The 22,766-nt window shown below is 50.9% G+C and overlaps 8 protein-coding genes and 1 pseudogene across 9 annotated transcripts, besides 1 other annotated feature; 5 read left to right on the top strand and 4 right to left on the bottom strand.

Moving 5' to 3' along the window:
• Positions 1-608: 608 nt before the first annotated feature.
• On the bottom strand, positions 609-1,820 carry NCS57_00798300 (Metapyrocatechase 2; the record flags this gene model as incomplete). The annotated part of the gene is made up of 4 exons (XM_053057816.1): positions 609-747; positions 800-1,044; positions 1,109-1,249; positions 1,389-1,820. 4 exons carry the CDS (start codon positions 1,818-1,820, stop codon positions 609-611), a joined length of 957 nt encoding a protein of 318 aa, XP_052911647.1.
• Positions 1,821-2,343: 523 nt separating this feature from the next.
• On the top strand, positions 2,344-4,537 carry NCS57_00798200 (2,4-dichlorophenol 6-monooxygenase; the record flags this gene model as incomplete). Its single annotated transcript, XM_053057815.1, has 5 exons — positions 2,344-2,548; positions 2,600-2,680; positions 2,736-2,884; positions 2,973-3,592; positions 3,667-4,537. 5 exons carry the CDS (start codon positions 2,344-2,346, stop codon positions 4,535-4,537), a joined length of 1,926 nt encoding a protein of 641 aa, XP_052911646.1.
• A 4,078-nt stretch (positions 4,538-8,615) lies between these two features.
• On the top strand, positions 8,616-9,693 carry NCS57_00798100 (Fumarylacetoacetate hydrolase; the record flags this gene model as incomplete). Its single annotated transcript, XM_053057814.1, has 4 exons — positions 8,616-8,810; positions 8,868-9,213; positions 9,293-9,413; positions 9,492-9,693. The coding sequence occupies 4 exons, from the start codon at positions 8,616-8,618 to the stop codon at positions 9,691-9,693; spliced, it is 864 nt and encodes a 287-aa protein (XP_052911645.1).
• Positions 9,694-11,704: 2,011 nt separating this feature from the next.
• Positions 11,705-13,742, bottom strand: NCS57_00798000 (uncharacterized protein; the record flags this gene model as incomplete). Its single annotated transcript, XM_053057813.1, has 4 exons — positions 11,705-12,715; positions 12,771-13,333; positions 13,592-13,672; positions 13,727-13,742. 4 exons carry the CDS (start codon positions 13,740-13,742, stop codon positions 11,705-11,707), a joined length of 1,671 nt encoding a protein of 556 aa, XP_052911644.1.
• A 451-nt stretch (positions 13,743-14,193) lies between these two features.
• NCS57_00797900 (FAA-hydrolase domain-containing protein) lies at positions 14,194-14,820 on the top strand (the record flags this gene model as incomplete). The annotated part of the gene is made up of 2 exons (XM_053057812.1): positions 14,194-14,388; positions 14,449-14,820. The coding sequence occupies 2 exons, from the start codon at positions 14,194-14,196 to the stop codon at positions 14,818-14,820; spliced, it is 567 nt and encodes a 188-aa protein (XP_052911643.1).
• Positions 14,821-16,950: 2,130 nt separating this feature from the next.
• On the top strand, positions 16,951-18,813 carry NCS57_00797800 (PepX-C domain-containing protein; the record flags this gene model as incomplete). Its single annotated transcript, XM_053057811.1, has 4 exons — positions 16,951-17,010; positions 17,066-17,499; positions 17,543-17,963; positions 18,016-18,813. 4 exons carry the CDS (start codon positions 16,951-16,953, stop codon positions 18,811-18,813), a joined length of 1,713 nt encoding a protein of 570 aa, XP_052911642.1.
• Positions 18,814-19,231: 418 nt separating this feature from the next.
• NCS57_00797700 (uncharacterized protein) lies at positions 19,232-20,569 on the bottom strand (the record flags this gene model as incomplete). The annotated part of the gene is made up of 2 exons (XM_053057810.1): positions 19,232-20,301; positions 20,353-20,569. The coding sequence occupies 2 exons, from the start codon at positions 20,567-20,569 to the stop codon at positions 19,232-19,234; spliced, it is 1,287 nt and encodes a 428-aa protein (XP_052911641.1).
• A 391-nt stretch (positions 20,570-20,960) lies between these two features.
• Positions 20,961-22,137, top strand: NCS57_00797600 (uncharacterized protein; the record flags this gene model as incomplete). The annotated part of the gene is made up of 6 exons (XM_053057809.1): positions 20,961-20,985; positions 21,040-21,278; positions 21,334-21,392; positions 21,459-21,715; positions 21,771-21,867; positions 21,930-22,137. The coding sequence occupies 6 exons, from the start codon at positions 20,961-20,963 to the stop codon at positions 22,135-22,137; spliced, it is 885 nt and encodes a 294-aa protein (XP_052911640.1).
• Positions 22,138-22,508: 371 nt separating this feature from the next.
• Positions 22,509-22,764, bottom strand: NCS57_00797500 (annotated as a pseudogene). The gene is made up of 2 exons: positions 22,735-22,764; positions 22,509-22,682 (listed from the first exon to the last, which is right to left on the bottom strand).
• Positions 22,509-22,764: a sequence feature.
• Positions 22,765-22,766: the final 2 nt, after the last annotated feature.

The following is a 22,766-nucleotide window of genomic DNA, read 5'->3' as shown; positions in this document are numbered from 1 at the left end:
CCCTCATGCTCAAGCTTTCCGACATTCTCTTGACTGGAAACTCGGTCCTACAACGGATACCCCAGCCTCCTCCGTTATGCATAACCCGAAGAAGTGCGAAAGAACAGAGGTCGGGACCCTAGCCCCTCTGAAAACAAGGAGATTCACTTCATTTAACCCGGTTTTCCTTTTGTATGCTTGTCGTTTACTATGGTCACTCCCCCTTCTCTCATACGGGGATTCAGGTTTCTAGAGCAACTCAGTCTCAGCTATTTAACGTGCGACCGCGTGTGAGATTTGGAATCGTCCTTCAAGATGCAAGACAGCGACATTCCCTCCTCCGCGTAATTTTTCATCTCCCGCCTCTCAGAAGTCAGAACACCAGCCTTCGTTGAGGGATGAAGCATTCCATAAATTCCTGTAATCCTTGTATTGACAAATACTACCATTTCTAATTTACACCGTAGAGGAGCAGCTCCTTTAGTCAAAAAGGAGCACGACAGATCAGTCTCATCAGCAACAAGTTTCGGGACGCCCAGTAGCGAACAGGCTGTTTCCCGCCGTGCGACTATTCTAGGAAGTCTGGAGGCAAATCGGGTCCTGTTCACAGGAACTGTTAGCTCATCTCCTTAAAAGACTTTGTGGCAATGCGGCATACCCCAAACATGGAGACTATCCTTGGAAGCGAGGCTTCGATGCGTTGTATGCTCGTTGTTGACCAAATCCCCGTCAATATAATGCTCCATGATAAATCGGGATGTATCAAACCTAACAGCATATCAGCAAAAAGTGTGACTCGATAGCAAAGGACCAGAAATACCAGTAGTCAAAGATCTGGCTACCCATTACATGCCGACCGACCCCCCAGCAGTTCTCATATCCCTTCTCGCGCAGCCAATGATGGCCCAGAAGTTGAGTGTCAAAGTCATGAGTTTCGTAGGATGAATGGTGGACGTGAGACTTGGGACCCTCAAAAAAGAAGAAACAGTGGTGGTCAACGAGCTCTGCACCGCGGTCGAGGTGAAGAAACGTGGTGATGTCTTTCCCACTGGGATCATGAACGAGCTAGGAGGGGTAAAATTAGCATTGCTGGACCCAAGAGCCCTCTTGGTACTCTGCAAGGTCTTACATCGCTGGGGACAAAGTTGAATCTCGTCGTGTAAAAGTCAAAGGCCTTCGCAAAGTCGGTCACGCACATTCCAAAGTGCCCCAATTTGTGAACCGGCGCTGGCGCTGCGAGGTACCCGATCAACATTAGTAACGTCATCGCCTTTGTCATAGATGCTTGTGGAAATATCACTCACCATTTTTGAACCTCTGCGTAGCATTCCCTGGCCTGTGCTTCTCCATGGGCTGAATAGCCGAGTCAGCGGCAAGTGGCAGCCGCGGAGGAGAGTGATAAGACGTACGAAATTGTACCTAAGTTGCGGAAGAGCGCTGGCGGTGTTTGCATCCTGACCACAGACTAGATGGAATGGGAAGCCATCCACTGGGTCCTTGAATGTCACGCAGTAGCCACCGCCAGGGGCTTCGTCAAGTTTGTATACCTCTGTGGCATCTGGCAGTGTCTTGGACGCGTATTCGAGTTCCTCGATGGATTCAACGACAAAGGCAGCTCCGCCAAACTCATCCTCATCGCCTTCCCTTGCGCAGTACACAAAAGGATCGGGCCCTGTTCCGCTATAGTACGTCGACTTGCCAACCCGCCGCGCCTCTTGGAAGCCGAAGTCTTGGAGGAATTCTCGTGCCTTCTCGATATCCTTGTGAGTGTAGTACACATGTGCAATTCGCACCAGTCGAATGGGACGAAGTGCAGAATCACCGGCACCGCGAAGAGCCATTGTATATATTCAAAGAGAAGATGAGAAGAAAATTGGCAAAGAGACCTAAGGTCAGGTCTGGTCTGGTTTGGTCTGGTCTGGTTTAATTTGCACAAGATTAGATGTCATGCCGAACGGTCGACTCTTTGTATTTGCAGTTTTAAGTAGCTGAAGCACTTTTTTTTTCCGTGACCCGCGAAGCAGCGCCCCACTACCCCGCAAGTGCGAAATCCACCCGACGAGCCCAAAGAACTTCGCCCAGACTTCGTGCCATCTTCGGACCAACTCGAATGTCTTAGACATGCCGAGTGGCAGGCGCGGAAGTAGGGATCTGGGGAACTGGGGGACTGACTACTGGAGTCTAAGGCAATCTATGGAACCATTCCGGGCTGTCGGGGGACCTCGGCATTTGAATGGTTGCGCATTTCCTTCTACCCCAAAGGTTTTAAAAGACCGCTGGGTTCATGCGTTGAACAGGAAAAGCAGCAAGTTAATCTATAGATCAAGGAGGCACACAGTCTTCCGATTGCAAGCTCTACGCACGATGCCTTCTGTTCTGACGCCCAGTCCTGACCAGATCGTCCTGAACGGGTTCGGTCAGTCTCAAGGTCCATTGACAAATGGCCCGCCGGTAACCGCCCAGCAAAGCCATCCTCACGAAGCCAAGGACGATGTGATCGACACAGAATTCCTCATTGTCGGTGCAGGACCTGCTGGAGCAGCCTTGGCTTGTTTTCTCGGCTCTTATGGTTGGCCCCCAAGTCCATGTAGTCCACGCGCTGTTGGCTAACGACTTGAAGGACTGAAAGGAATCATGATAAGCGCCGCTCCTGGAACAGCAGACACTCCTCGTGCGCACATTACCAACATGGCAGCTCTGGGTTAGTGATTTTAGGTATTTTATTTCTTGGCTTCAGTGTTGACCATTCTTCATAGAATGCCTGCGAGATGTCGGGCTCTATGAGGAGCTAGAAAACGTGGCCTCCAAGGGTGATGCTCATATGCAGCACACGAGATGGTGTCACAGCATGGCAGGGGTGGAGTATGCTCGACTTTACTCATGGGGCAACGATCCGAAAAGAAAGGTATCATTGATTGCCCTCCTCTCTTGCCCCGTTGCCCTACACTGGGCAAGGCTTTCCATGAGCAGTCGCTAATTTCATCCCACTATAGGGCGACTACGACAGGGCTAGCCCATGCTCGCCGTTCGACCTGCCACAGACTATTTTGGAGCCAGTGTTGGTGCATCATGCGACATTGAAGGGCTTCACGACGCGTTTTGACACGACGCTCCATTCGTTTGTGGAGAACCCCAAGACGGGCCGAATCACGGCAACAGTCCACGACAAGCTTTCAAACAAGCAATACCAGATCTCCACCCGCTACCTATTTGGGGCCGATGGCGCCCGAAGCCAGGTTGTGAAGCAGCTTGACTTGCCCTTGTCCGTCAAGCCCGGCCAAGGTCTTGCGATAAACGTGTTGGTAAAGGCCGACCTGTCCCATCTCGTCAAGAACCGCCAGGGTAATCTCCACTGGGTTATGCAACCAGATCGCGAACATCCTGAGTTCGCTTGGATGGGCATTGTGCGCATGGTGAAGCCATGGAATGAATGGATGTTCATATTGTTTCCAAGCCCCGGCTACGACTATAAGAGAGAGGCTCAACCATCCAAGGACGAGTATTTGAGGCGAGTCCAAGAGTTCATCGGCGATGACACGCCTGCAGAGATCTTGAATATATCTAAATGGTATATCAATGAGATCGTCGCCGAGAAATATTCTCAAGGCAACGTGTAAGTTTTCTCCCCGCCCACCACCCAACCGTTATCTCAGCAAGAACTTCCTCTAATCGCCTTCTCACACCTAGATTCTGCCTCGGGGACGCCGTGCATCGCCACCCACCTTTGAATGGGCTAGGCTCGAATACATGTATACAAGATGCCTTCAATCTCGCCTGGAAGGTCGCCTATGTCCACAAGGGCCTGGCATCGCCATCCCTTCTATCAAGCTATTCGGTTGAGAGGCAGCCTGTGGGTTACTCCATCGTCACCAGGGCAAATCAAGCATTCCGTGATCACCACCGCGTATGGGACGCCCTCGGAATGCTTCCAAAGGAACTCCATGAGCGTAAGGCAATCCTACAGGAATTGGAAGACGCGACACCGGAAGGTCAGAGGCGGCGTCTTGCTTTCCACGACGCAATCAGGCACACAACCCACGAGTTCAATGGACTGGGTGTCGAGATGAATCAGCATTATGACAGCCAAGGTATTTATGTCGCGGATGAGCCTTATCCCTTTGCGCGCACGGGACGGGCGGCCGATAATGAGGTTCTTTATCACGAACCAAGCTCATACCCTGGCTGCCGCTTGCCACATGCCTGGCTTAACACAGCGATTCCGGGACAAAACATTTCAACAATCGACATCGCTGGCCACGGAGCCTTTGCCTTGCTCACTGGCATTGGGGGCGGTGCCTGGAAGCAAGCAGCTGAGCATGTCGCTGAAAAACTCCGGGTCCCCCTCAAGGTTTATTCAATCGGGTTCAGACAGGACTGGGAGGACGAGTATTTTGACTGGGAGAACCTCAGCGGCGTGGAGGAATCGGGTGCTGTATTGGTACGACCAGATCTTTTTGTCGCATGGAGAGCACCAAGGGTCTTGCCTGACGCCGCAGCCTGCGAGCTCAAGCTGATGACAGTAATGAGGTCCATTCTGGGACATGCATCAGAGTCATAGGTGGCTTAGCACCTTCAATGAGCCTGTGTTTATTTACTGGATTGATATATGAATGTACCTTCACCTTCAATGTCCACGCCGAATCAAGATCGAATAGCAGGTAATGTAACTGCCAGTCGTTTCTGAAGACGGAAACAGAATGGCCTGCTTGAGATCACCGCCGGAAATAAATCATATATTCGCGACTACTTGGCTGCTTGAAAGAAAGGATCCTCGGAGCAGGCACTAGCCGGGTAGAGGCCAGTAAAGGTAGACACAAAGCGGGCAGCATTAAGGCCCCACGAGTCACCAAACAATTTCACCTGGGAACTCCATATGCAGGATACCCAGCGAGCAAGTTCTGTATGTCATACAAGATCGCAGAATGCCTCCAGTCAGCATCCATCCCAGTGCCTCCAGGGCTGAATCCATCGAACGAATAGGCGGAAGCCTGAGTTGCATTCAGAGGGAGCAATGGATCTACCAGCAGAGAGGGGGGCGTCTGCATGTGATCTACGGTTGAAAATTGGGTATCTTCATGGTGCGTTGAAAGACACATATTGTCAAGGGTCGATATGTCGGAGGGCTGGAATGGTAGAGCTTCTCGTTGTGCCGTAGCACTGTCGATGTTAGACGGAATTGGAAGATTCGTAGGTGCGCTCCCCATTTGAGGCTCACTATTCTCGTTCGTGCCTTGTGACCGTGAATCAGAAATCCCTTTGGGTACATAAAGGTTAATTCACTCGTCAATGCAAACGAGATTAGATGATGCACTTACGACTCTCAGAGTCCAAACCACGCGGCTCCTTAAACGTATCCCGCGATGCGGACATGGCCGTGTCTTCCTCGTCAAGGTGTGGACCGGGTGCCACCTTGTCAACCCCATAAGCAGCAGGGCCACTGGCCGGTTGAACACCACTGTTCCTGGTCTGACAAGCTTCCAACTGTGCCTCCAAGGTTTCCAGATTCTGTTGAACAGCCGGCTTTATGTCCCAGAACTCGATGCACTGCTTGTATGTCAAGTTTAAGACTTCGAACTTTGATTTGACAAGAGATTGGCTCGCTCCGGGGTGGCAGAATCCTCGACGAACCAGTTGCACGGCTGAAGCTAGCCAGATGGTGAAGGAAAGAAAGGGATTGATGTGTTGGATATGGTCGTCACAACTCCGATTCACAATTGTGAGGATATTGTCTGCCGCTTCAAGATATTGCCGCATGGCTATGTCATCCAACCTGTTATTTGAGCGGCCCCATTCTTTCTCAGCTAAAGCGCTCATGGCATGTCGTGTTTTCCGCCCGGAGTGGCTTGCAGCGTTTCCAAAGACATTGTATCGATGGATCATGAGCTTAGCAAGCTGAGTCATGACGTAGATATTGTAGATAGAACAGTGCAGTTGGCGAGCCGAAACTGACTGGCCAGGAACCCGAGCCTCGAAACCGAGGTACTGGTTTCGGTATCGGAGATGGCTTGGTAACGCCAGCGAAAAGCATTGCACTATATTTCCCAGGCTCTCCAGCTTTTGTCGGGCATGGTCGATTACGGCTGACTGGGCCTGTGGCGTAGCCCCCGCTAACTGTCCGTCGGGTGCCTGGCTTTGGCTCGGTATACCATAGGGGCTAGATATCTTCTGCGCGTCCTTCATGAACGAATTGATGACAATATACCATGCTTTGGGAGACTGGTTCCTGGAATTCTGCAGAGTCCGCCAGCGGGAGATGGGATCCATCTCCAGATAGCAACTGGGCCCAACTCGACCCTGGAACCAATATTCGTCCTCGGCAGGAAGCATTGTCTCGATCTGGCTCCAGTCTATTGCAGTTGGAGTACGTCGAATTGTCGTTGCAAACACATCCATCTCCCAAATAGCCCACCAGGCTCGACGCTTCTCTTCATCCTCACACCAAGTCTTCGCGTCTATCCCAGGGGACCTATCGGCACATTTCATGTCGATTAGATGCAGATTGAGCTCGTATGCAAGCCTCACGCAAGTTCCCAAAGTTCTCCAAGCGGTACCGAGGACTCCCTGGGCCAGCTGACAGTGGGCCGTGATGACGAATGCTTGAAGAATACACAACGGAGGTGACTCGTCTCCACAGTCCTTGAGCGCCTCCTCTGTATAACTGGAGGCTAGGTCGAGAAAATAGGCCGCGTTTCCGTGCGTATCCGGGACATTAGACGGTCCAATGCGGTGGGCACCACAGGCATCGCTTGGTCGATAAAATCGGGATGCAAATGCAAACATGGCTGCGAGCAACGCATGTACCTCCGTGGCAGATTTCATGTTGCTAATCTTGTCCATAAACGTGGGTTCATGGAACAAACTGATGGAAACCATGTTGTCAAAATACACTTTGATCCTATGATGTTTAGAGAAGGAAGCCTACGACCAAGCATGGGCAATCAAAGCTTACATCTGATCGAGACAGCTCCGTGTTACCCCCAGGGCTGTGGTAGCTCTGTCTAAACACGATAGTCCATACTGATCGCTCATAGACGCTCGAGGTTGGGATACACGTTCCTTTCCTGGGCTCGATGATTCGTGTGAAGGATGCAGGATGAAAGATAGGTCATGGAGGGTTGAACGCGGTTCGTGCTTGTCAGTGTCTGATTTGTCCACCTGCGCCGAGCCGGACAATTGTTGCAAAGTATCCATGGCTGATGCCACCTCGTCGTGGGGTGAGGGGACGTAAGTGTTCGAGCTGACAGACACCGGTGAGCGTGTGCTCTGCCCATAGTATGACTGTATGGAACCTTCCGTGTCACCATCATTGATATCGCAACTCTCGCGGCGTCGCTTCCGTTGACGTTGCGAAGAGCCTGTTCGACTTAGAATCTCATCTTAAGGTGTCCTAGCTCTTGGGTCGAAGCGACCATACCTATCTTCGGACCGGGCTTTCGAGGTCCAACCGGGTAACAGCAGGCTTGCGATGTCTGCTCGCAAACCGCACATTTCGGCACTGCACGATCGCTACGCTATACGTTAATACCCGCTTAATGACCATACTTGAGGCACAAGGGCCGAAGACAATAACACACCACTTTACTTTACGCCTAGGTAACAGACGTAGGCGTTAGTGGATGTACTTGATAAATTGATGTGAGTCGGGACTCGGGACCTACTTCCGACAGGAATGGCAGGCGAGTTCGGATTTCCGGGGATTATCTTGCAAGCTACTCATCATAGAGTGGACGTCTTGAGCCCTGTTTTGTCGACTTGGCTAGATTTGCAGTCTGTACGAACGTACTCGCGGAGTGAAAGAATCACGGCAGTGACTGTGGGGGTTCTCGTGGAGCCTGGTATATGATTTGAAAGCGGGTAAACTTTACTCCTAGTCGCTGCCACGCACCATTGCGGGGGTAAAGTTGTTGCGTATTCTTCCCCATAAGTTCCAACGAAGTTGGGCCGTCCGAGCCTCAGGCAAGTTTTCGGCATCCAGTTGCGGCAAGTCATCTGCACCCCAGACTTGTACTACCACTTCGTCTCCACCCCCAGATCTCTTCTTGGCAGGCCCCCGGTTGATCTTTGCCTGTTCTGCTTGCCATAATCTCCCTGCTCCCTTGCAGATTTTGCCCGAAACCTGCTCTTTGTTCCCCTGATGCTGGCCCGAACCGGGGACCATGGTCGTCTCGATAATCGCGTCGCATCAGTTAATGTGGTCAATTGATGCCTAGCCTTCCTGACATCCGCAATTGGCGATGTGGGTAGCTATAGGTGGTCAAATCAGATTAGTCCTGGGGACGAATGCACTCCATTCAACTCAGACCTCCCCGCAGACGGGCGAATCGATCAGCAGTTCAAGGTAGTCTCCCTACTTCTCCACACAACACTAGGACGTTTTCGGCGGATCACCAGAATATCGCCTTCAAGGGCGTCATGTTTTACGTAAATAGGCCGAGGCACCTGAAGATAGGCCGAAGTTGGTCCTGGTGCCAACGTTTGCTGCCGCGCGCTCCGAAATCGCAATCGTACTTGCCGCCAGTTAGGGTACGTACTATTACTACATTAGATTTAAGACCCTTTTGTTCAGATCCTCAAAATCCTCGAACGCAGCTCACTCTACATCAATAACCATCTTCCATCAATAACCATCACGCATCATGGCTCCTAACTGGACACATCTCATCAGGTTTATCAGCGAGGAGGACGGACAGATCCATCTAGGGGAAGTTGACGCCCAACAGTTCCCAGATGTCGGACTTGCCACTTTGAAAGGAGAGAAGATCACTGCCAAATTGATCCAAGGATCAGTTTATGATGGTGTGGTGACAGATAAGACCATGCACGTTTCTCGGGTATGTTGTCCACATCCTCAACTGCTTTTATTGGCATTTAACAATGGTTATTCATAGCTTCTCTCGCCTATCGGGATTGAGGATGTGCCCATCATCCGCTGCCTGGGCCTCAACTACCGCGACCATGCCAAAGAAGCCAATATGCCTATCCCGGATGTGCCAGTTCTCTTCATAAAGCCTCGCACGGCGCTTAACGGCCCGTATCCCGCCAAGATCATCGTGCCAAAAATTGCGCAGGATGGTTCCAGCGATTATGAGGCGGAGCTATCCATAATCCTATCTAAGACCGGCCGGGATATCCCCTTGGAACAGGCCATGGACTATGTCCTAGGATATACTTGCAGCAATGACGTGAGTGCTCGCACTCAACAGTTCAAGAACAGCCAATGGTCTTTCTCAAAAGGTTCGTAAACTTGATCTAGAGGGCTTCTGGCCCAACCCCGGGCAGTGGAAAATATTGGGAGCTAACTTACAACCTCAAGGCCTCGACGGATCTTGCCCACTTGGACCAACTCTGGTGTCGCCATCAGCCATTGGCAACCCGCATAAGCTTGGGGTCAAGGCCACCCATAACGGCAATGTGGTACAAGATACAAATACTAGGTGCGATGCCATCAATAATTTGCCATGATTTATTTGGGTTTCCAGACTGCTAACATGCTCCGATCTTTCTTGCCACAGAGAAATGATCTTTGATATCGCGCACACAATTGCTTTCCTCTCTCAAGGCACCACATTGGAAAAGGGCACCGTTATCATGACCGGCACTGGTCCTGGTATAGGAGCGATGCGCAACCCAAAGGTGGTCCTCAACAATGGCGATGACATGCGCGTAGAGATTGAGGGAATTGGCACTTTAATTAATGAAGTTTACTACGAGTGAGAAATTATAGATATAGGTATATGCTATAATAAAAACCTGGATATTACGATCCTAGCTATATTAATTGCGTGTTTCCAACCAAGCTGTATGAAGAAGCTTAGACCTATTCTAATGAGCTTTATTCTTCTTAAGGGAAATAAACAGACTGATCTAGCGGCGATCTTACCGTGTGGCGATCGTATATTTCCTAAGGGATAAACCGGTCGTGCTGGGTTTATGTTTGGCAGAGGTGCGTACGCTGAGGCAGGGGTGTAAGTCACGTCTGGTAATGTGCTCAAAGGTACTGAGTGTAACTGAGTTATGTTGATAGCTGATCTCATTCTGGAGAGCAGCAGATGGGTCGAAGCTTTCTGAGACCTGGGACTACCACCAAGTGGTCGAGGCATCAAACGGTGCATTTTATCGGGCTTTTCCTGGTGGGTTAGACCCTGTGTAGTATGATAGCGGTGCTACTGTTTGGGATACCGCTCCCCTTTAGGCCCTGATCAGGGTCAGCAATCTGGGAGATACCTAGATTTGGGCTTTCGGGATAAGTGCCTAGCCAGACGCGTTTGCCTCAATCTAGTACCACTCCCAGCTGGCGAATTGAGGCGAATTATCATACGAGCACATTTGCATATAATGAAAAGTCTCCTTCTTGCCACTATCTCCCGCACGTTGCGGAGTTGCTCTGTGAGGGCAAAGGGATGAAGATCATACCTGAAATTCTGACCCAAACTGATACAGCCGTGAAAGGGTATAACAGACTGATGCACACTGATTCACACAACGGGGTTTTGGTACGAGACGCTGGCCAAGCTAATTTTATGCGCTGGCTTGTCCCTTCTTGCAACGGGGATCTGTCAGAACCCAGTTCCTGATCAGGGCCTTAGGGATCTCAGGAACAAGTGGAAGAGGAAGAGGGCCTATGTAGTGCGAATTAGCTCTCGCTTACCCTAGAGGGAGGAAGGGTACTCTTTGAGGCTGACGTCACCTCCGAACTCCACCTATTCGATCACCCGACCTCGAGCACGCCTGGAGTTCCGTGGCCAATCATTAAACACAGAAACCTTCGCCTCATGCCATATTACAGCTTCCGACGGTGAATTATGACTCATCTGCTCGATGCGAGCACTTGCGCTGCGGGATTCATCGATGGTGAGGATACAGGAGTGATAGCCCCACAAGCACGTCTCACCTAGCGGTCGAGGATGTGGATTGATGGATGGCTCAGAATGCAACTTGAATCTGGGGTATGCTACAGCAGCAAAGCTCATTTGCGTTGGAGCAGACGTTATTTATGCGGATTGGTTCTTTTTTGTGAAATTGCAACCGTATCGTTACTACATGGCAAATGTTATGACTTCTCATGTGTGTGAATTGGGAGAATCTGTGGGTTTAATTGCCTATTCCCGAATCAGCTCAACGCCGCTGCTTTAACCACCCGTTAAGACGATATATTTTTCAAGATTTACTAGGATAGGTGTAGTACCCTGCCAATAATGCTCGCGAAAGAGCAGTGCCTAGAAAAGATGTAAGTTGTCACTCGAACCAACAAGGGTCTGAAGTTCGAGTGCGCGCGACATCTCGTCCTCTTGAGATGCAAACGTGGCACCATCGCGGCACCATCTCTCAAAATGAGAGTTGGGGCCAGACTAGGGGGTGATGCCGGTGGCTGGTTGACAATGGGTTGTCATGAGAGTGACCCAAACTTCAGCTCCTTCTGGCCGGTCTCTCTACAGACCAAGGGAACGTGGCAGCGAGGCACAGTCCAGAGCTGAACCGACTGCTTGTATTACATTTATAACTCTATTCCTGGTGACGTCTATTCTTTGGGGCAGCTGCTACTATGGGAGTTGTCTCGGCAGGCATGGTCGCGACAAGTACCGAATGACGTTCTGGCGCAAAGCTGGCCCAGCCGCAAAATCGGGGGGGCCACGGTGGCTGAGAGCCGTGCAGGTGGTGATTTTAGAGAACCTTATTTCAAAGCTGGGACTCGGTGTTCATTACATTAGCTTTTTTTCCTGGTCTATCATACACAAGGATGGAGATGAAAAAGGTTCTCAAGGAAAGATGGTCTATAATCGTCGCATGCCACGGGGGGTCCTTCATAATTCGGAATATTAAGATGTGCAGGGTGTGTCTCCCGTAGCCTCTGGAGCCGTTGCCGTAAGCGCATCAAGGAGCTCGATCTCATTTCCAAACATTCCATCAGGCCTAGAGCAAGGGCGATTTCAACCTTGGAACTTTCCCAGAACGTAGAGCCACCGTTGGTCACGGCCAATAAAAGGTTTCCTGCAGCAGCAACCAACGAGTGCTTGAAAGAAACCGGATCCTTCCGGACTAGAGGACTTTTGTCGTTCAGATCCGCCAACATCTGGACCGTCTCTTTGGCAATTTCTACAGCACGGTGGGTATGCGCGCCGTATCGGGTGATTAGGGCTGTAGATTTCAACATGGGCCGGTAGATCAGATTGCGGAGTTGAGCTTTTTGGCAATACAAATCACCGCGGACGTATGTTGGATCATGCTGTTCGTAGTGCTGCCGCTGCCCGGCGGGGCTCATACTCAAGTCCTCGGGGACTTTCTCGTACCACCGAACAACTTGATAGTCGATATAGTCCAGATCGTCCAGTCGGATTTCGGAATTAGTTTCGCCTGGGTTGTTCAGAACGTGCCATGCCTTCCCAGATAGCTTTGACCACTCTAGCTGAGCAAACAGAGCTAGACTTGAGCCATCTCGCAGAGGTGGCTGCGCAGATAGTGCTGCTTGGTTACTCATGTGGCGCAGCAACGAGACAAGTGACGGGTCCGCGTAAGGGTCTGGGATTATGAAGGGGATGCCTTGGCTAAGGCTCGTCCTTCTTTCCAACATGAAGACTGACCAAAACGTCCGGAGTGCAGTTAATCGTTCCTCGACATCTGGAAATTTCGCTTCCAGAACCGTTCGACGATGCAGTCCCATTTCCATGCATAACCTTGCTGCTAGTGTAGTAATTCGACCCGTGAAGACTTCTTCGTCGAGGTAATAATGGTACAGTGCCTTTTCTGTTATCAGCATCGCACGAGAGCCTCTTCGCTTGGGTATAGTCACGTACAAGGAGGGTAAGGACCTCAACGCTCTCGATGCCGGCGGAGGTCCAAATTAATCCGTCCAACGTTTCTGTTGCGCTCTGAAAAAGTCTCTGAGCTTCATGATTCCTGCTTCCTCCTTCAAGCGTACGGCTGATGGCAAGGATAAGCTTCAGCTTATTCGTCTCGTGGTTGAACAGCGTCTGTGTCAAATTCGGCCTATGAATACCACCCTTTTGGGCGTATTCTAGAAATGTGAAGACACTGTAGATTTTGTCGAGCATCTTCTGTCTATCCACAATGGGATATAGCAAACCCGGGCCGGAGCACCATTGATCGATGAGGTCGATGGCGTGCTCCCTTGTGATATCATAGAGAGGGTCGGATGTGAAAGGCAGCAGACATGAGTCAAATCGCGCCAGTCCGGATGATGCGTCCGATGAGAAATCAGACCCGGTGCTTGAACCGTCAAGGATATCTGCTGGTATCCCCGCCGCCTTGAGATTCGCTCTGACCACATCAAGGTTGTGATCTACTCGAGCAAGACCGCAAAGCTCAGGGGGTGGCGATGCCAAGCCAGCCATGAGCTCTAAGCACTGTAAGTCCTCCGTTGAGCAAGGGGAGAGGCCAGGTGTTGTAGCATAGGTCTTGGGATTCTCGGCTATTGTCGTGGATACTGCCTCGGGGCATATGGGCTTCCCTTTTCGAAGCGCCTCTTCCGGAGGGTGATGTTTTGATCTAGGTTTTTTTACACTATGTTCTGGTTAGGCTATACCATCAAGGGTGACGCGCGGTGAGGGGGGCAGACATTCTTGATTGGGTACCAGACCGCGGCTTCTGGGCGTACGTGCAACAAACAGATTGTGCCTTGCATCTCCAACAAGGAAGGTGACCATCACATCTGGTCTTCCGCCTCTTGCATTCAACGCTGTGTGTCTTAGCAACAAGATTAGGCTTGGCCGTGGCTGTTTTGTCAACGTACCAAGCTTGGCGGACATAGGGTTGTCTTGGGGATTTTGCCGGGGGCGACTTCTGGGGATCCATATTGGCGGAGAGAGTGACCGTTGCTGGAGGCTTCTGTTTTGCGGAGGTCGGAAATATAACTAGATCAATGTATGCCAGGCTTCACAGGTACGCCCTGCGATCTTGTAACCTGCAAGATCGGCGGTTAGTGGACGTGGGCTAGGGAGCAACTAAAGTTTGTGGGGAGGGTTAGGTCGGACTAACTTCGCTCATGCGCTATAACGCAGACTCGCATCGGCGAAAGAGGATCCCTGCTTGGACACATCGGCATCTGACTGTTGAAGCGGTGGACTAATGTTGGCTGGTGCATGAGATGCACCGAAATTACCCCTCGACATGGAGAGGCAGCGACACACAATAAAGATAATACCTCTTACGTTGTCAATCAATCAGATGTGTCTTCTCATGTTTAAAACTAGCAACAGCATGGCACCGAATGGGACTCATCTCATTCGTTTCCTAGCCGAGGAAGATGGTCAAACTCACATCGGACAACTCGATTCTCAAAAATGGCTCGACGCTGGTCCAAGTTTGGATCGCAGTGAATGGGTTCCAGCCAATCTTGACCGAGGGTGTGCCTTTGACGGAGTACTCACGGACGAGCGGAGGACGGTGAAATGGGTAAGGTTCATGTCATGGTAGGTGTCATAATCTGGAGACAGAGCTGACCTAGCACACAAGTTGCTATCTCCTCTCCCCATGGACGAGGTTCCCATTATCCGCTGCATAGGGTTTAACTACCGCGACCATGCGAGGGAAGCCAGCATGTCGATTTCTAACGTGCTAGTCCTCTTTATCAAGCCGCGAACCGCATTTAACGATCCTGATCCAGTAAAGATCAATATACCTAAGATTGCTCAGGACGGAACAAGCGACTATGAGGCAGAATTATTGGTGATAATATCTAAGACGAGTCGCGACATCCCCAAGGAGAAAGCCCTAGACTATGTTTTGGGATACACGATGATGCTGGAGCTCGTGCCCAGCAATTCAAGAACGGCCGGTGGTGTTTCTCGAAAGGTGGGCGGGCCCGTCATTCAGAACAGACCCTGATTCTTGAGGATTGATGATGAAACTGACCGTGAACATCCGACGGCTCTTGTCCAATCGGTCGTGTAATCGCGCATCCCTCGGTCATCCCCGATGCCCACAAGCTCCGCATCACAACGACAGCCAACAGCCAAATCGTCCAATCCTCCAGCCGTCAGGCTGGTTACCCTTGGGGCTCAAACCAGGCCCTGTTCAAACTGTTGTGCTTACTCATTCACGGCTGCAGCGAGATGATCTTCGATATCCCAAGCATGATTTCCTTCCTCTCACAAGGCACCACGCGGGAACGAGGCACCGTCGTCATGACGGGGACAGGCCCAGGCATCGGAGCGATGTGAAGGCTGCCAGTAGCGCTCAACGATGGCGATCATGTACGGGTGGAGGGCGAGCGGATCGGCACTTTGATCAACACTGATGACTTTGGGGAGTGAAGCTGCGCACAGCTTGGTTTGGCTAGACTAGACTCGGCCTCCTCTCAACCCAAGGTGCCTACCAATCAAGCACCTCCTATTGCCAAGTTAATCGGGCGATTAGCCGATATCGCATCTCCACTCCACCAGCCCTGAGACAGGCTCGGGCCTTTCAGTCTTGCACCGAAGATGGTCCGTGATAAAGATGCACCGAAGATGGTCCGGTAGTGCCCCCTTCGCCCGTTGGACGGTTGGACCTTGCCAAAACCCCAGTATGGCTCGATGATCTTGCCCAAACCCGTATGTATACGTGTCCACGTCCTGGGGGGGCTAAGTATGGGGTATGGGGTCGGGGGCAACGAACTGGGGAAGAATGCGGGGGTTGACTCGGCTAGTCCAAAACCGTGGCCAACGTTCTCGCCTGAAAAGTAATGGTGAACCTCGAAATATGAGGAGCAGCATCTTCAATCCGTCTTGCTCATACAGCCTGCTTCCCAGCTTAGGAAAGCTTTGATCAATCACATTGCGTCATCTCCAGAGCTCGGGAAATTTCCACGATGTGGTCTAACCAGGAACAAGGTGACCAGGGCAAACGCAAGGCTGTCATGACATGTCTGTCTTGTCGACGGTACGTTGGGTCATGTCACGATGCAGAAATGTGTTCTTTATTATAGTTGAAGCCCGGCCCTCGATGGGTTAACTGAGCCTGAAGATCGTCACGATGCAGTTGTTGAGAGAAGTGCTCACGGCTATTGAACTCTAGATGGAAGATCAAATGGTATGCCCTCAATGATCTGTGGATGACAAGCAACTGGAGTAAAAATATTAGCATCAAGATTCTCCGTTTAGCCTGAGACAATGAGCTGACGCACATAAAGAGAAGAGCCGAGACCATTCAGAGCTTGGCCCGCGATGATGACTTCTGTGGACTTGGCAAAGCCAGCGACAACGTTGCCGATGACGTCTGCAACACCACCCGACAAGATGAACCACTTCTTACCGAAGCGATCGGCGAGAGATCCCTAGAAGGATTCTTCAGTAAAGTAGATACAAGTGTTTCCTTCCGTGACTTGTACTCGCCCAGATCGTCTGGAGTCCGATGATAGGGAAGAGGCTTGCATTTGGAATCCAAGTCGAGATTGACTCGCCGCCCAGGGCCTTGACAGCGTAGCTGTAGGTGGTTGCAGGGCCAATGTTCGCCATTGTGCAAGTACCCCAAGCAAAAGCCATGGTAATCAAGACCATGTAGGTGCGGATGGACATCCTATAGGAGTCATGGAAGCTCGAAGAGTCGCCAGCGTCGTGATCCGCTGCTCCCGAGGGGTGAGTCGTGCTCGGGGCATGCTCAAGCTGAATGTCATCAGCCTTGATGTCGCTCATGCTTGGTAGTTGTGCTTCGTGGGTGGCGATGATGGTAATGTGAGAAGAATAAAACGGGGACGACCTGGAGACTAATCTTATACAGACAAGAACCCCGGGATAGGGGTCACCCATCTTTCCCCAGACTGTACCCCAGAATCTGATCAAGCCGTAGTCCGATATGAAATCGTGGGAAACAAGTCCCCATGGGGTCGAGGTTGGCTTCCGTAGCTCACGATCCGATTGGCTATCAAAGTCGACCTCTCTCCTCGTCATGGCCGTCACAGGTTAATAATGTGATAAAACCCACCACCGCCGACATGATAACCCCCTATCAACGACTTGCACTGTAATCTCGCTCACTATGGCTGCCAATACCTACTCTTATTCTCCTTATTACCGAAAGGCTGTGCCACCCAACCAGGTTTGTAATGCTTCCTAGCATTATCTCTCTCTCATGCTAACCAACAGGTAAACAGGTCTCACCACCTCTCCAGCCAGCTCCTCCCCTCAAGCATGAAACCATTCTCCTCGAAGATAGAAAAACCCTATTCCAGAAGGATGTAGCCATCCCGATGCGGGACGGTGTCTTGCTCTATGCCGACGTGTACCGTCCCGATCCCAGCCTCAGAGCCAAGACCCCCACCCTGGTGCTGTTCGCGCCATTCGGAAAGCACGGGGCCGTTCCTAGAGAGAGGTTTCAGAACATGGGAGTCGATATTGAGAAGCTGAGCCAGCATACTCATTGGGAGCTGCCTGACCCTCTTCCTTGGTGTGGAGAATGGGGTTATTCCTTCTTGTTGGTCGACCCAAGGGGCATCTGGTGGTCCGAAGGCGATGGCTCGAACCACATCTCGCCAGAGCAAGGTAGGGATGGGTCTGACATTGTTGAGTGGGCATCGCAGCAAGAATGGTAAGTCGCTAGCGTGGCACGATTAATCGTGGATATCACCAAGTGGACGTCGATCTGGGTCTACCGGCGACATTGGCTGGGGCGGCGGCGTATCCTACTACGCAATGTCCGCAAACCAGACCGCCGTGCTGAAGCCACCTCACTTGAAGGCCATCATGATCTGGGAAGGCATCTCGGACATCTACCGCGAGGTCAACGCGCCCGGCGGCATCCCCAACGTCCCCTTTCAGCACTTCTGGATGAACATGACTGGGAACGGCCTCGGCATGACCGAAGATCATGGCGCAGCCAGCATCGAGCATCCATTGTTTGACGAGTATTGGCAATCCAAAGTGGTTGACTGGAACCTGATTAATGTCCCCGTGTTAGCGGTGACAGGATGGTCATCGCTTGGCCTTCATCTTCGTGGGACAATCGAGGGTTGGAAGCAAATGTCTTCGCCAGACAAGTACCTCATCATTCACGTGAGTCTGCATTGCTCATACAACTAAGAAGTTTACCTAAACTTCTCTGCAGGCCGGCCGAGAGTGGTCTGAATTTTACAAGGACGAAAACATCAACAAGCAACGCCTATTTTGGGACCGCTACTTACAACACGTTGCGAACGATGTGGAAAAATGGCCTAGAGTTGAGCTGGCTGTCAGGACGTCGGCCACAGAGAGTTTGCGGCGCTTGGAATCCGATTTCCCTCCCAAAGCACAACTCATCAAGTATCGACTAACGACGGATGGCAAGCTCGTCCTTAACGACGGAAGTGCCAGCAACAGTCCTCCAAGATACGTCGCTTTCATAGCACACAAGTCCAGTTCCGTCGCTTTGTTCGATTTCAAAATTGACCGGCGTATCGAGATTACCGGGTACTCGTCAGTCAAGTTATTCATCCAGGGGCTCTCTTTCCCCGACGTGGACTTGTTTGTCGCGTTGCAAAAAATCGACAAGGATGGTCAGACTGTCAAATATTACAACTCTACACAGAAGTTGGAAGCCGACGCAAGTTTTGGTTGGTTGCGCGCCTCTCACTGGGAACTTGAGACGGCCAAGAGCACCCCTGAGAGGCTAGTTCACCTTCACCAGAGACGTCTCTGGCTGCGGCCCCAGGACATTGTTGAAGTTAACGTTGAGTTATGGCCTAGTAGCACCATTTGGGAAGCTGGCGAAACGCTCCGCCTTGCAGTCAAAGGGACGACCTTTACCGACCAAGAAAACATGACACAGTTCAAAGGGCCGAGCCACAGTTTCGGGGAGGTGAGGATCTGGACGGGTGGAGACTATGAGAGCGAGCTACTTGTTCTAGATGTTGCGCCCTCTAAATAATAACGAGACAGCTAGATCGGAGGTAGGAGTTTCGCCGGCTGGGGGTTAGTATGACCGAGGAATTCATGGGGACAAGTCTACGCGTCTTGATGATCAATTGCGAAGCCATACACATTCCTCTCACTTTCGGTAATCCGTACGTAGGCACTCAAATGCAGAATCTCGTCTTGTCATTACTTTCTCTCAACTTTGAGACTGACGAGAGAGTGTAAAGGTCAAGCAGTTCACTAGAGAAACATTTGAAGACCTGGGGTGAAAGAGCCGAGGACACCGACATACACGATAGGCGATAAGCAGCTGATGTATCCACCTCTACTTCACGAGCTCTTCTAGTCTTGAAAATTAAATAAGATTAAATGATTGCCGGCTTCAACTGCAATGGCCCTCACAAGGGTCATGAGGTCAATTTTCCAAGTGTTCATCCCTCCCAAATGAATCCCTGCTCTTGCCCCTTTATCAAAGGCCTCAGCGCCATCCCATAGTCTCCCCCATTCGGCATTCGCAGCAGTGTATGGATATGAAATTTAGCTGGCTTCGAGTTGGCCAAGAAGACGCCGGAATGGTGATCAAACTCGATAATGATGACTGGGCTCTGAATGCGATAGTAGAACGGATCCTCATCACTAAATCCCCCGATCCAACACCAATAAGTCTCATAGAAAAAGCTCTTGACTTGATCTAGCCGGATCTGACGGGCTCGCTCTGGTAGATAAAGAAGGAACTCATCCGCAATAGCTAGAACCATGTCTTGTTGTGTGTCTGTCATCTCAGACACCAATATTCCCTCGTAGGGAACCACTCGATTATCGCGGTACGCTCCGCATAGATGTCGTTGGTCATCATGGTTCCATCGACCATGGGGCATGGCAGGGTCTTTCATAAGCTTATACACCTGTGCTCTGGCCTGTTTGTCCTTTGGCAGGTCCTGCATCAGCCGTAAACCAAGTGATTCTTCCTTGTCCAAGATCCGGATCCCTTTGTAGGGTCCCTGATCGATGAGGTTGGGCTCTGCTCCGGTGAACCAAGGAGAGATGGTGACTTGAGTCTGGTGGAGGAAAACGTTCAAACAGAGGTGATGGCCATAGAAGGAGAAGCCCCATGGTCGGATTACCGATGGCTGACCGAAAAGAACAAAGTTGTATGAATACTCATTCATGATGGCTGGCGACTCAATGAGTTCTCCCAGAAAGTGATTAACTCTCATCGCGCCTACTGCCTTGTCATACCCTTCAGATGAGAGTGTTGCTTTGAGCACTTTGAGCACATCCTCTCTCAGCTCGGCGGTGATCTCGTCAAGGCGGATGCCTTTATCGCTGAGAAGAAATTCTGGATTCGACCAGGATCGCCATTCTGGGGAGTCGATGTGATAGCAAGTCGCATTCCTCTGGCTCTCAGATAGCCCATCGAGCACAGCATTTGCCGCTGAGGTAATAGCCTCTATCGGAACTCCTTCGTCTTGGAGTTGGTAAAGACCATCGCGGACCTTGCCTGTACTGTGTCAGCTTGACCACAACTTGACCAACGAGGAGTGATAATTACCATCGTTGGTGATGCCTTTACAAGGCTCCTCGAAGAGCTTCCTCCAGTGCAGGAAGAGGCCATGAAGCCAAGGTGGCTGGCCACTGGCCTTGAATACCTGGGCATACTCGTGAGCATTTTGCTTCTGCATGGCGGTGAATCTCGGGGTGCTCAAGTCGGGAAGATGCTCCCGAAAAGCACTGCCATGAGACTGCTGGGTCTTTGTGTCACTACCCATCGCGTCGATCATGATGTTTGATGATGACTGGTTGTGGGGACTGAAGGTTATAGTCTCTTTGCCTTGTTCCTTTCCAGGCTCAAACAGGTGATCTAAAGGGTACGATGTGAAGGCTTCTTAGGCCAGCACAGAAGTCGTACCTGAATCACCAGGTCAGTCACGCATATTTCCTCGGTTCTCGGCGCGTGGTTCCATTCCGACCACCCGGCATGCTTGTGACAGTTTCTCCGATATGGGCAATCCGATTGGTGGTGGTCCATCCACCCAGTCGCAAGCACTCCATGGCCTTACCAACCATCTCCCCCCCCCGGGGCTATTCCGTCACGAAAGAAAGCAAAAGCGAAACCCTTCAGCTTGCCTACCCAGTCAGATTTCAACGCCATTTGCCACAATGGCCTCCCTCCCAGAATTCTCTCGTAAGTTCATATCGCTTACATCTTGGATAGCAGGCGGATAACACTACCCGTTAGGTATTGTGCGATTTGTGCCTAAGTCTAGTCCTTCACGGGTTCTTATCGGCCAGCCGCTGCAGAAAGCCTTGGACGTTGGCGTCGCGATACGCAGGGGCGAACCTGTCTTGGTGGACATCTTCTCTGGCATCTCGATCCTGTCGCCAGGGAAAGCAACGGGCGTGATCGAAATTATTGACCGCATCCTATCACCTTTGGCTCAGGAAGAAGTTGGAACCATCAGATGCATTGGGTTGAATGTAATTTCCCAGCAGCATCAAGTCACACAAGATACGGTATTGACCTTTGTTGCAGTACAAACAGCACGCAGCTGAAGTGCAAATGGACATCCCCTCCACCCCTACAGTCTTCCTGTGAGTATCCAACCAACCACGTGCTCCTTGCTGCATGACAGATTAACTCATACGGAATAATAACAGGAAGCCCGCTACAGCCATCGGAGACCCTTGGCCTGCTCCAACAATCCTACCTAAGCTCACGCAGCTCGATGATTGTGGCGATTACGAGTCGGAGTTGGCAGTCATCATTGGCAAGACAGCCAAGAACGTCAGTGAGGCCGAAGCTCTTGACTACATCCTGGGCTACACAGCTGCAAACGACATATCAAGCCGGACCTCTCAGCTGAACCAGTCGCAATGGTCATTCTCCAAGGGCTTCGATGGAACATGCCCTCTAGGTACGTATACACTCTCTAAGCCAGCACGAAAACAACGGCCTAATACTGGGCGCAGGTCCCGTCGTTGTTTCCACGTCTATGATTCCCGACATATCAACTCTTTGGCTTCGGGGAATAAAGAACGGCAAGGTTCTTCAAGATTGTGGCATCAAGTAAGCAACAGCTATTCAACCGCCGCCTGCAAGGAAACTTGTCTGATATTGTCTACTCGCAGTGATCTTATCTTCAGCGTTCCGAAGCTAGTTAGCTTTCTCTCGCAGAGCACTACCCTCCCCGCTGGTACTGTCATCATTACCGGAACCCCAGCTGGAGTTGGCTGGGGTCGGACACCTAAGGAGACACTGAGACATGGTGATGAGTTTGCAGTTGAGATTTTGCCACACATTGGAACGCTCTTTAATGTCTTTGAGAATGAAGAGTAGACTAGAATAGGGTTCTATAATAGATACCAAACCAACCGCGTCCTCAAAAGGGTTCTAAGCAAGTTGCAATGAGTCTTTTGCAAGTAGGTGTGTTTTCGAATCGATCAAGACCGTAAGATTTAGTCTTCTCACTGGACATTTTCTCAGGGTTCCCTGTGTTTCGAACAACACTTGTGAAAGGCAAGCAACTGCAACATGTTTTCAAGTCCCAAAACACTCCATACTCCGGAAAATTCACTCCTTATCCATTCATTACAGTCGATGCTGGTAAACATTCATTTACTCGTATTCCCCCCGCCGCCGTGTGTAATTACTCATGTATCCATCCGTCCAAATGATATGCTCCCTTAAAAAAACGCACCGCCCCTTCTTTAAGAATCTAGCAACATGGGAACCTTCTCAACCAGATATTCGACAATTGCATCGGGTCCTTTCTCAACCTGCAAGCCAGTGGGAATGGCGTGTAACTTGATGTCCGGCACTATAGACTTTGCAAGTGAATGGATCTTCCGGGCCTCTTCCTCTGTCCACATAGATGCAGAGAACTAGTTACCGTCAGTTGGATATGTGCAAGAGAGTCTGCCTCACCAAGCTTACCAGGACGTTGGGCTTGTGCTGGGTGACCTTGG

The sequence above is a fragment of the Fusarium keratoplasticum genome, chromosome 6, assembly GCF_025433545.1.
Source record: "Fusarium keratoplasticum isolate Fu6.1 chromosome 6, whole genome shotgun sequence".
NCBI classification, from domain to species: domain Eukaryota; kingdom Fungi; phylum Ascomycota; class Sordariomycetes; order Hypocreales; family Nectriaceae; genus Fusarium; species Fusarium keratoplasticum.
This window is presented reverse-complemented; position numbering and strand designations above follow the sequence as displayed.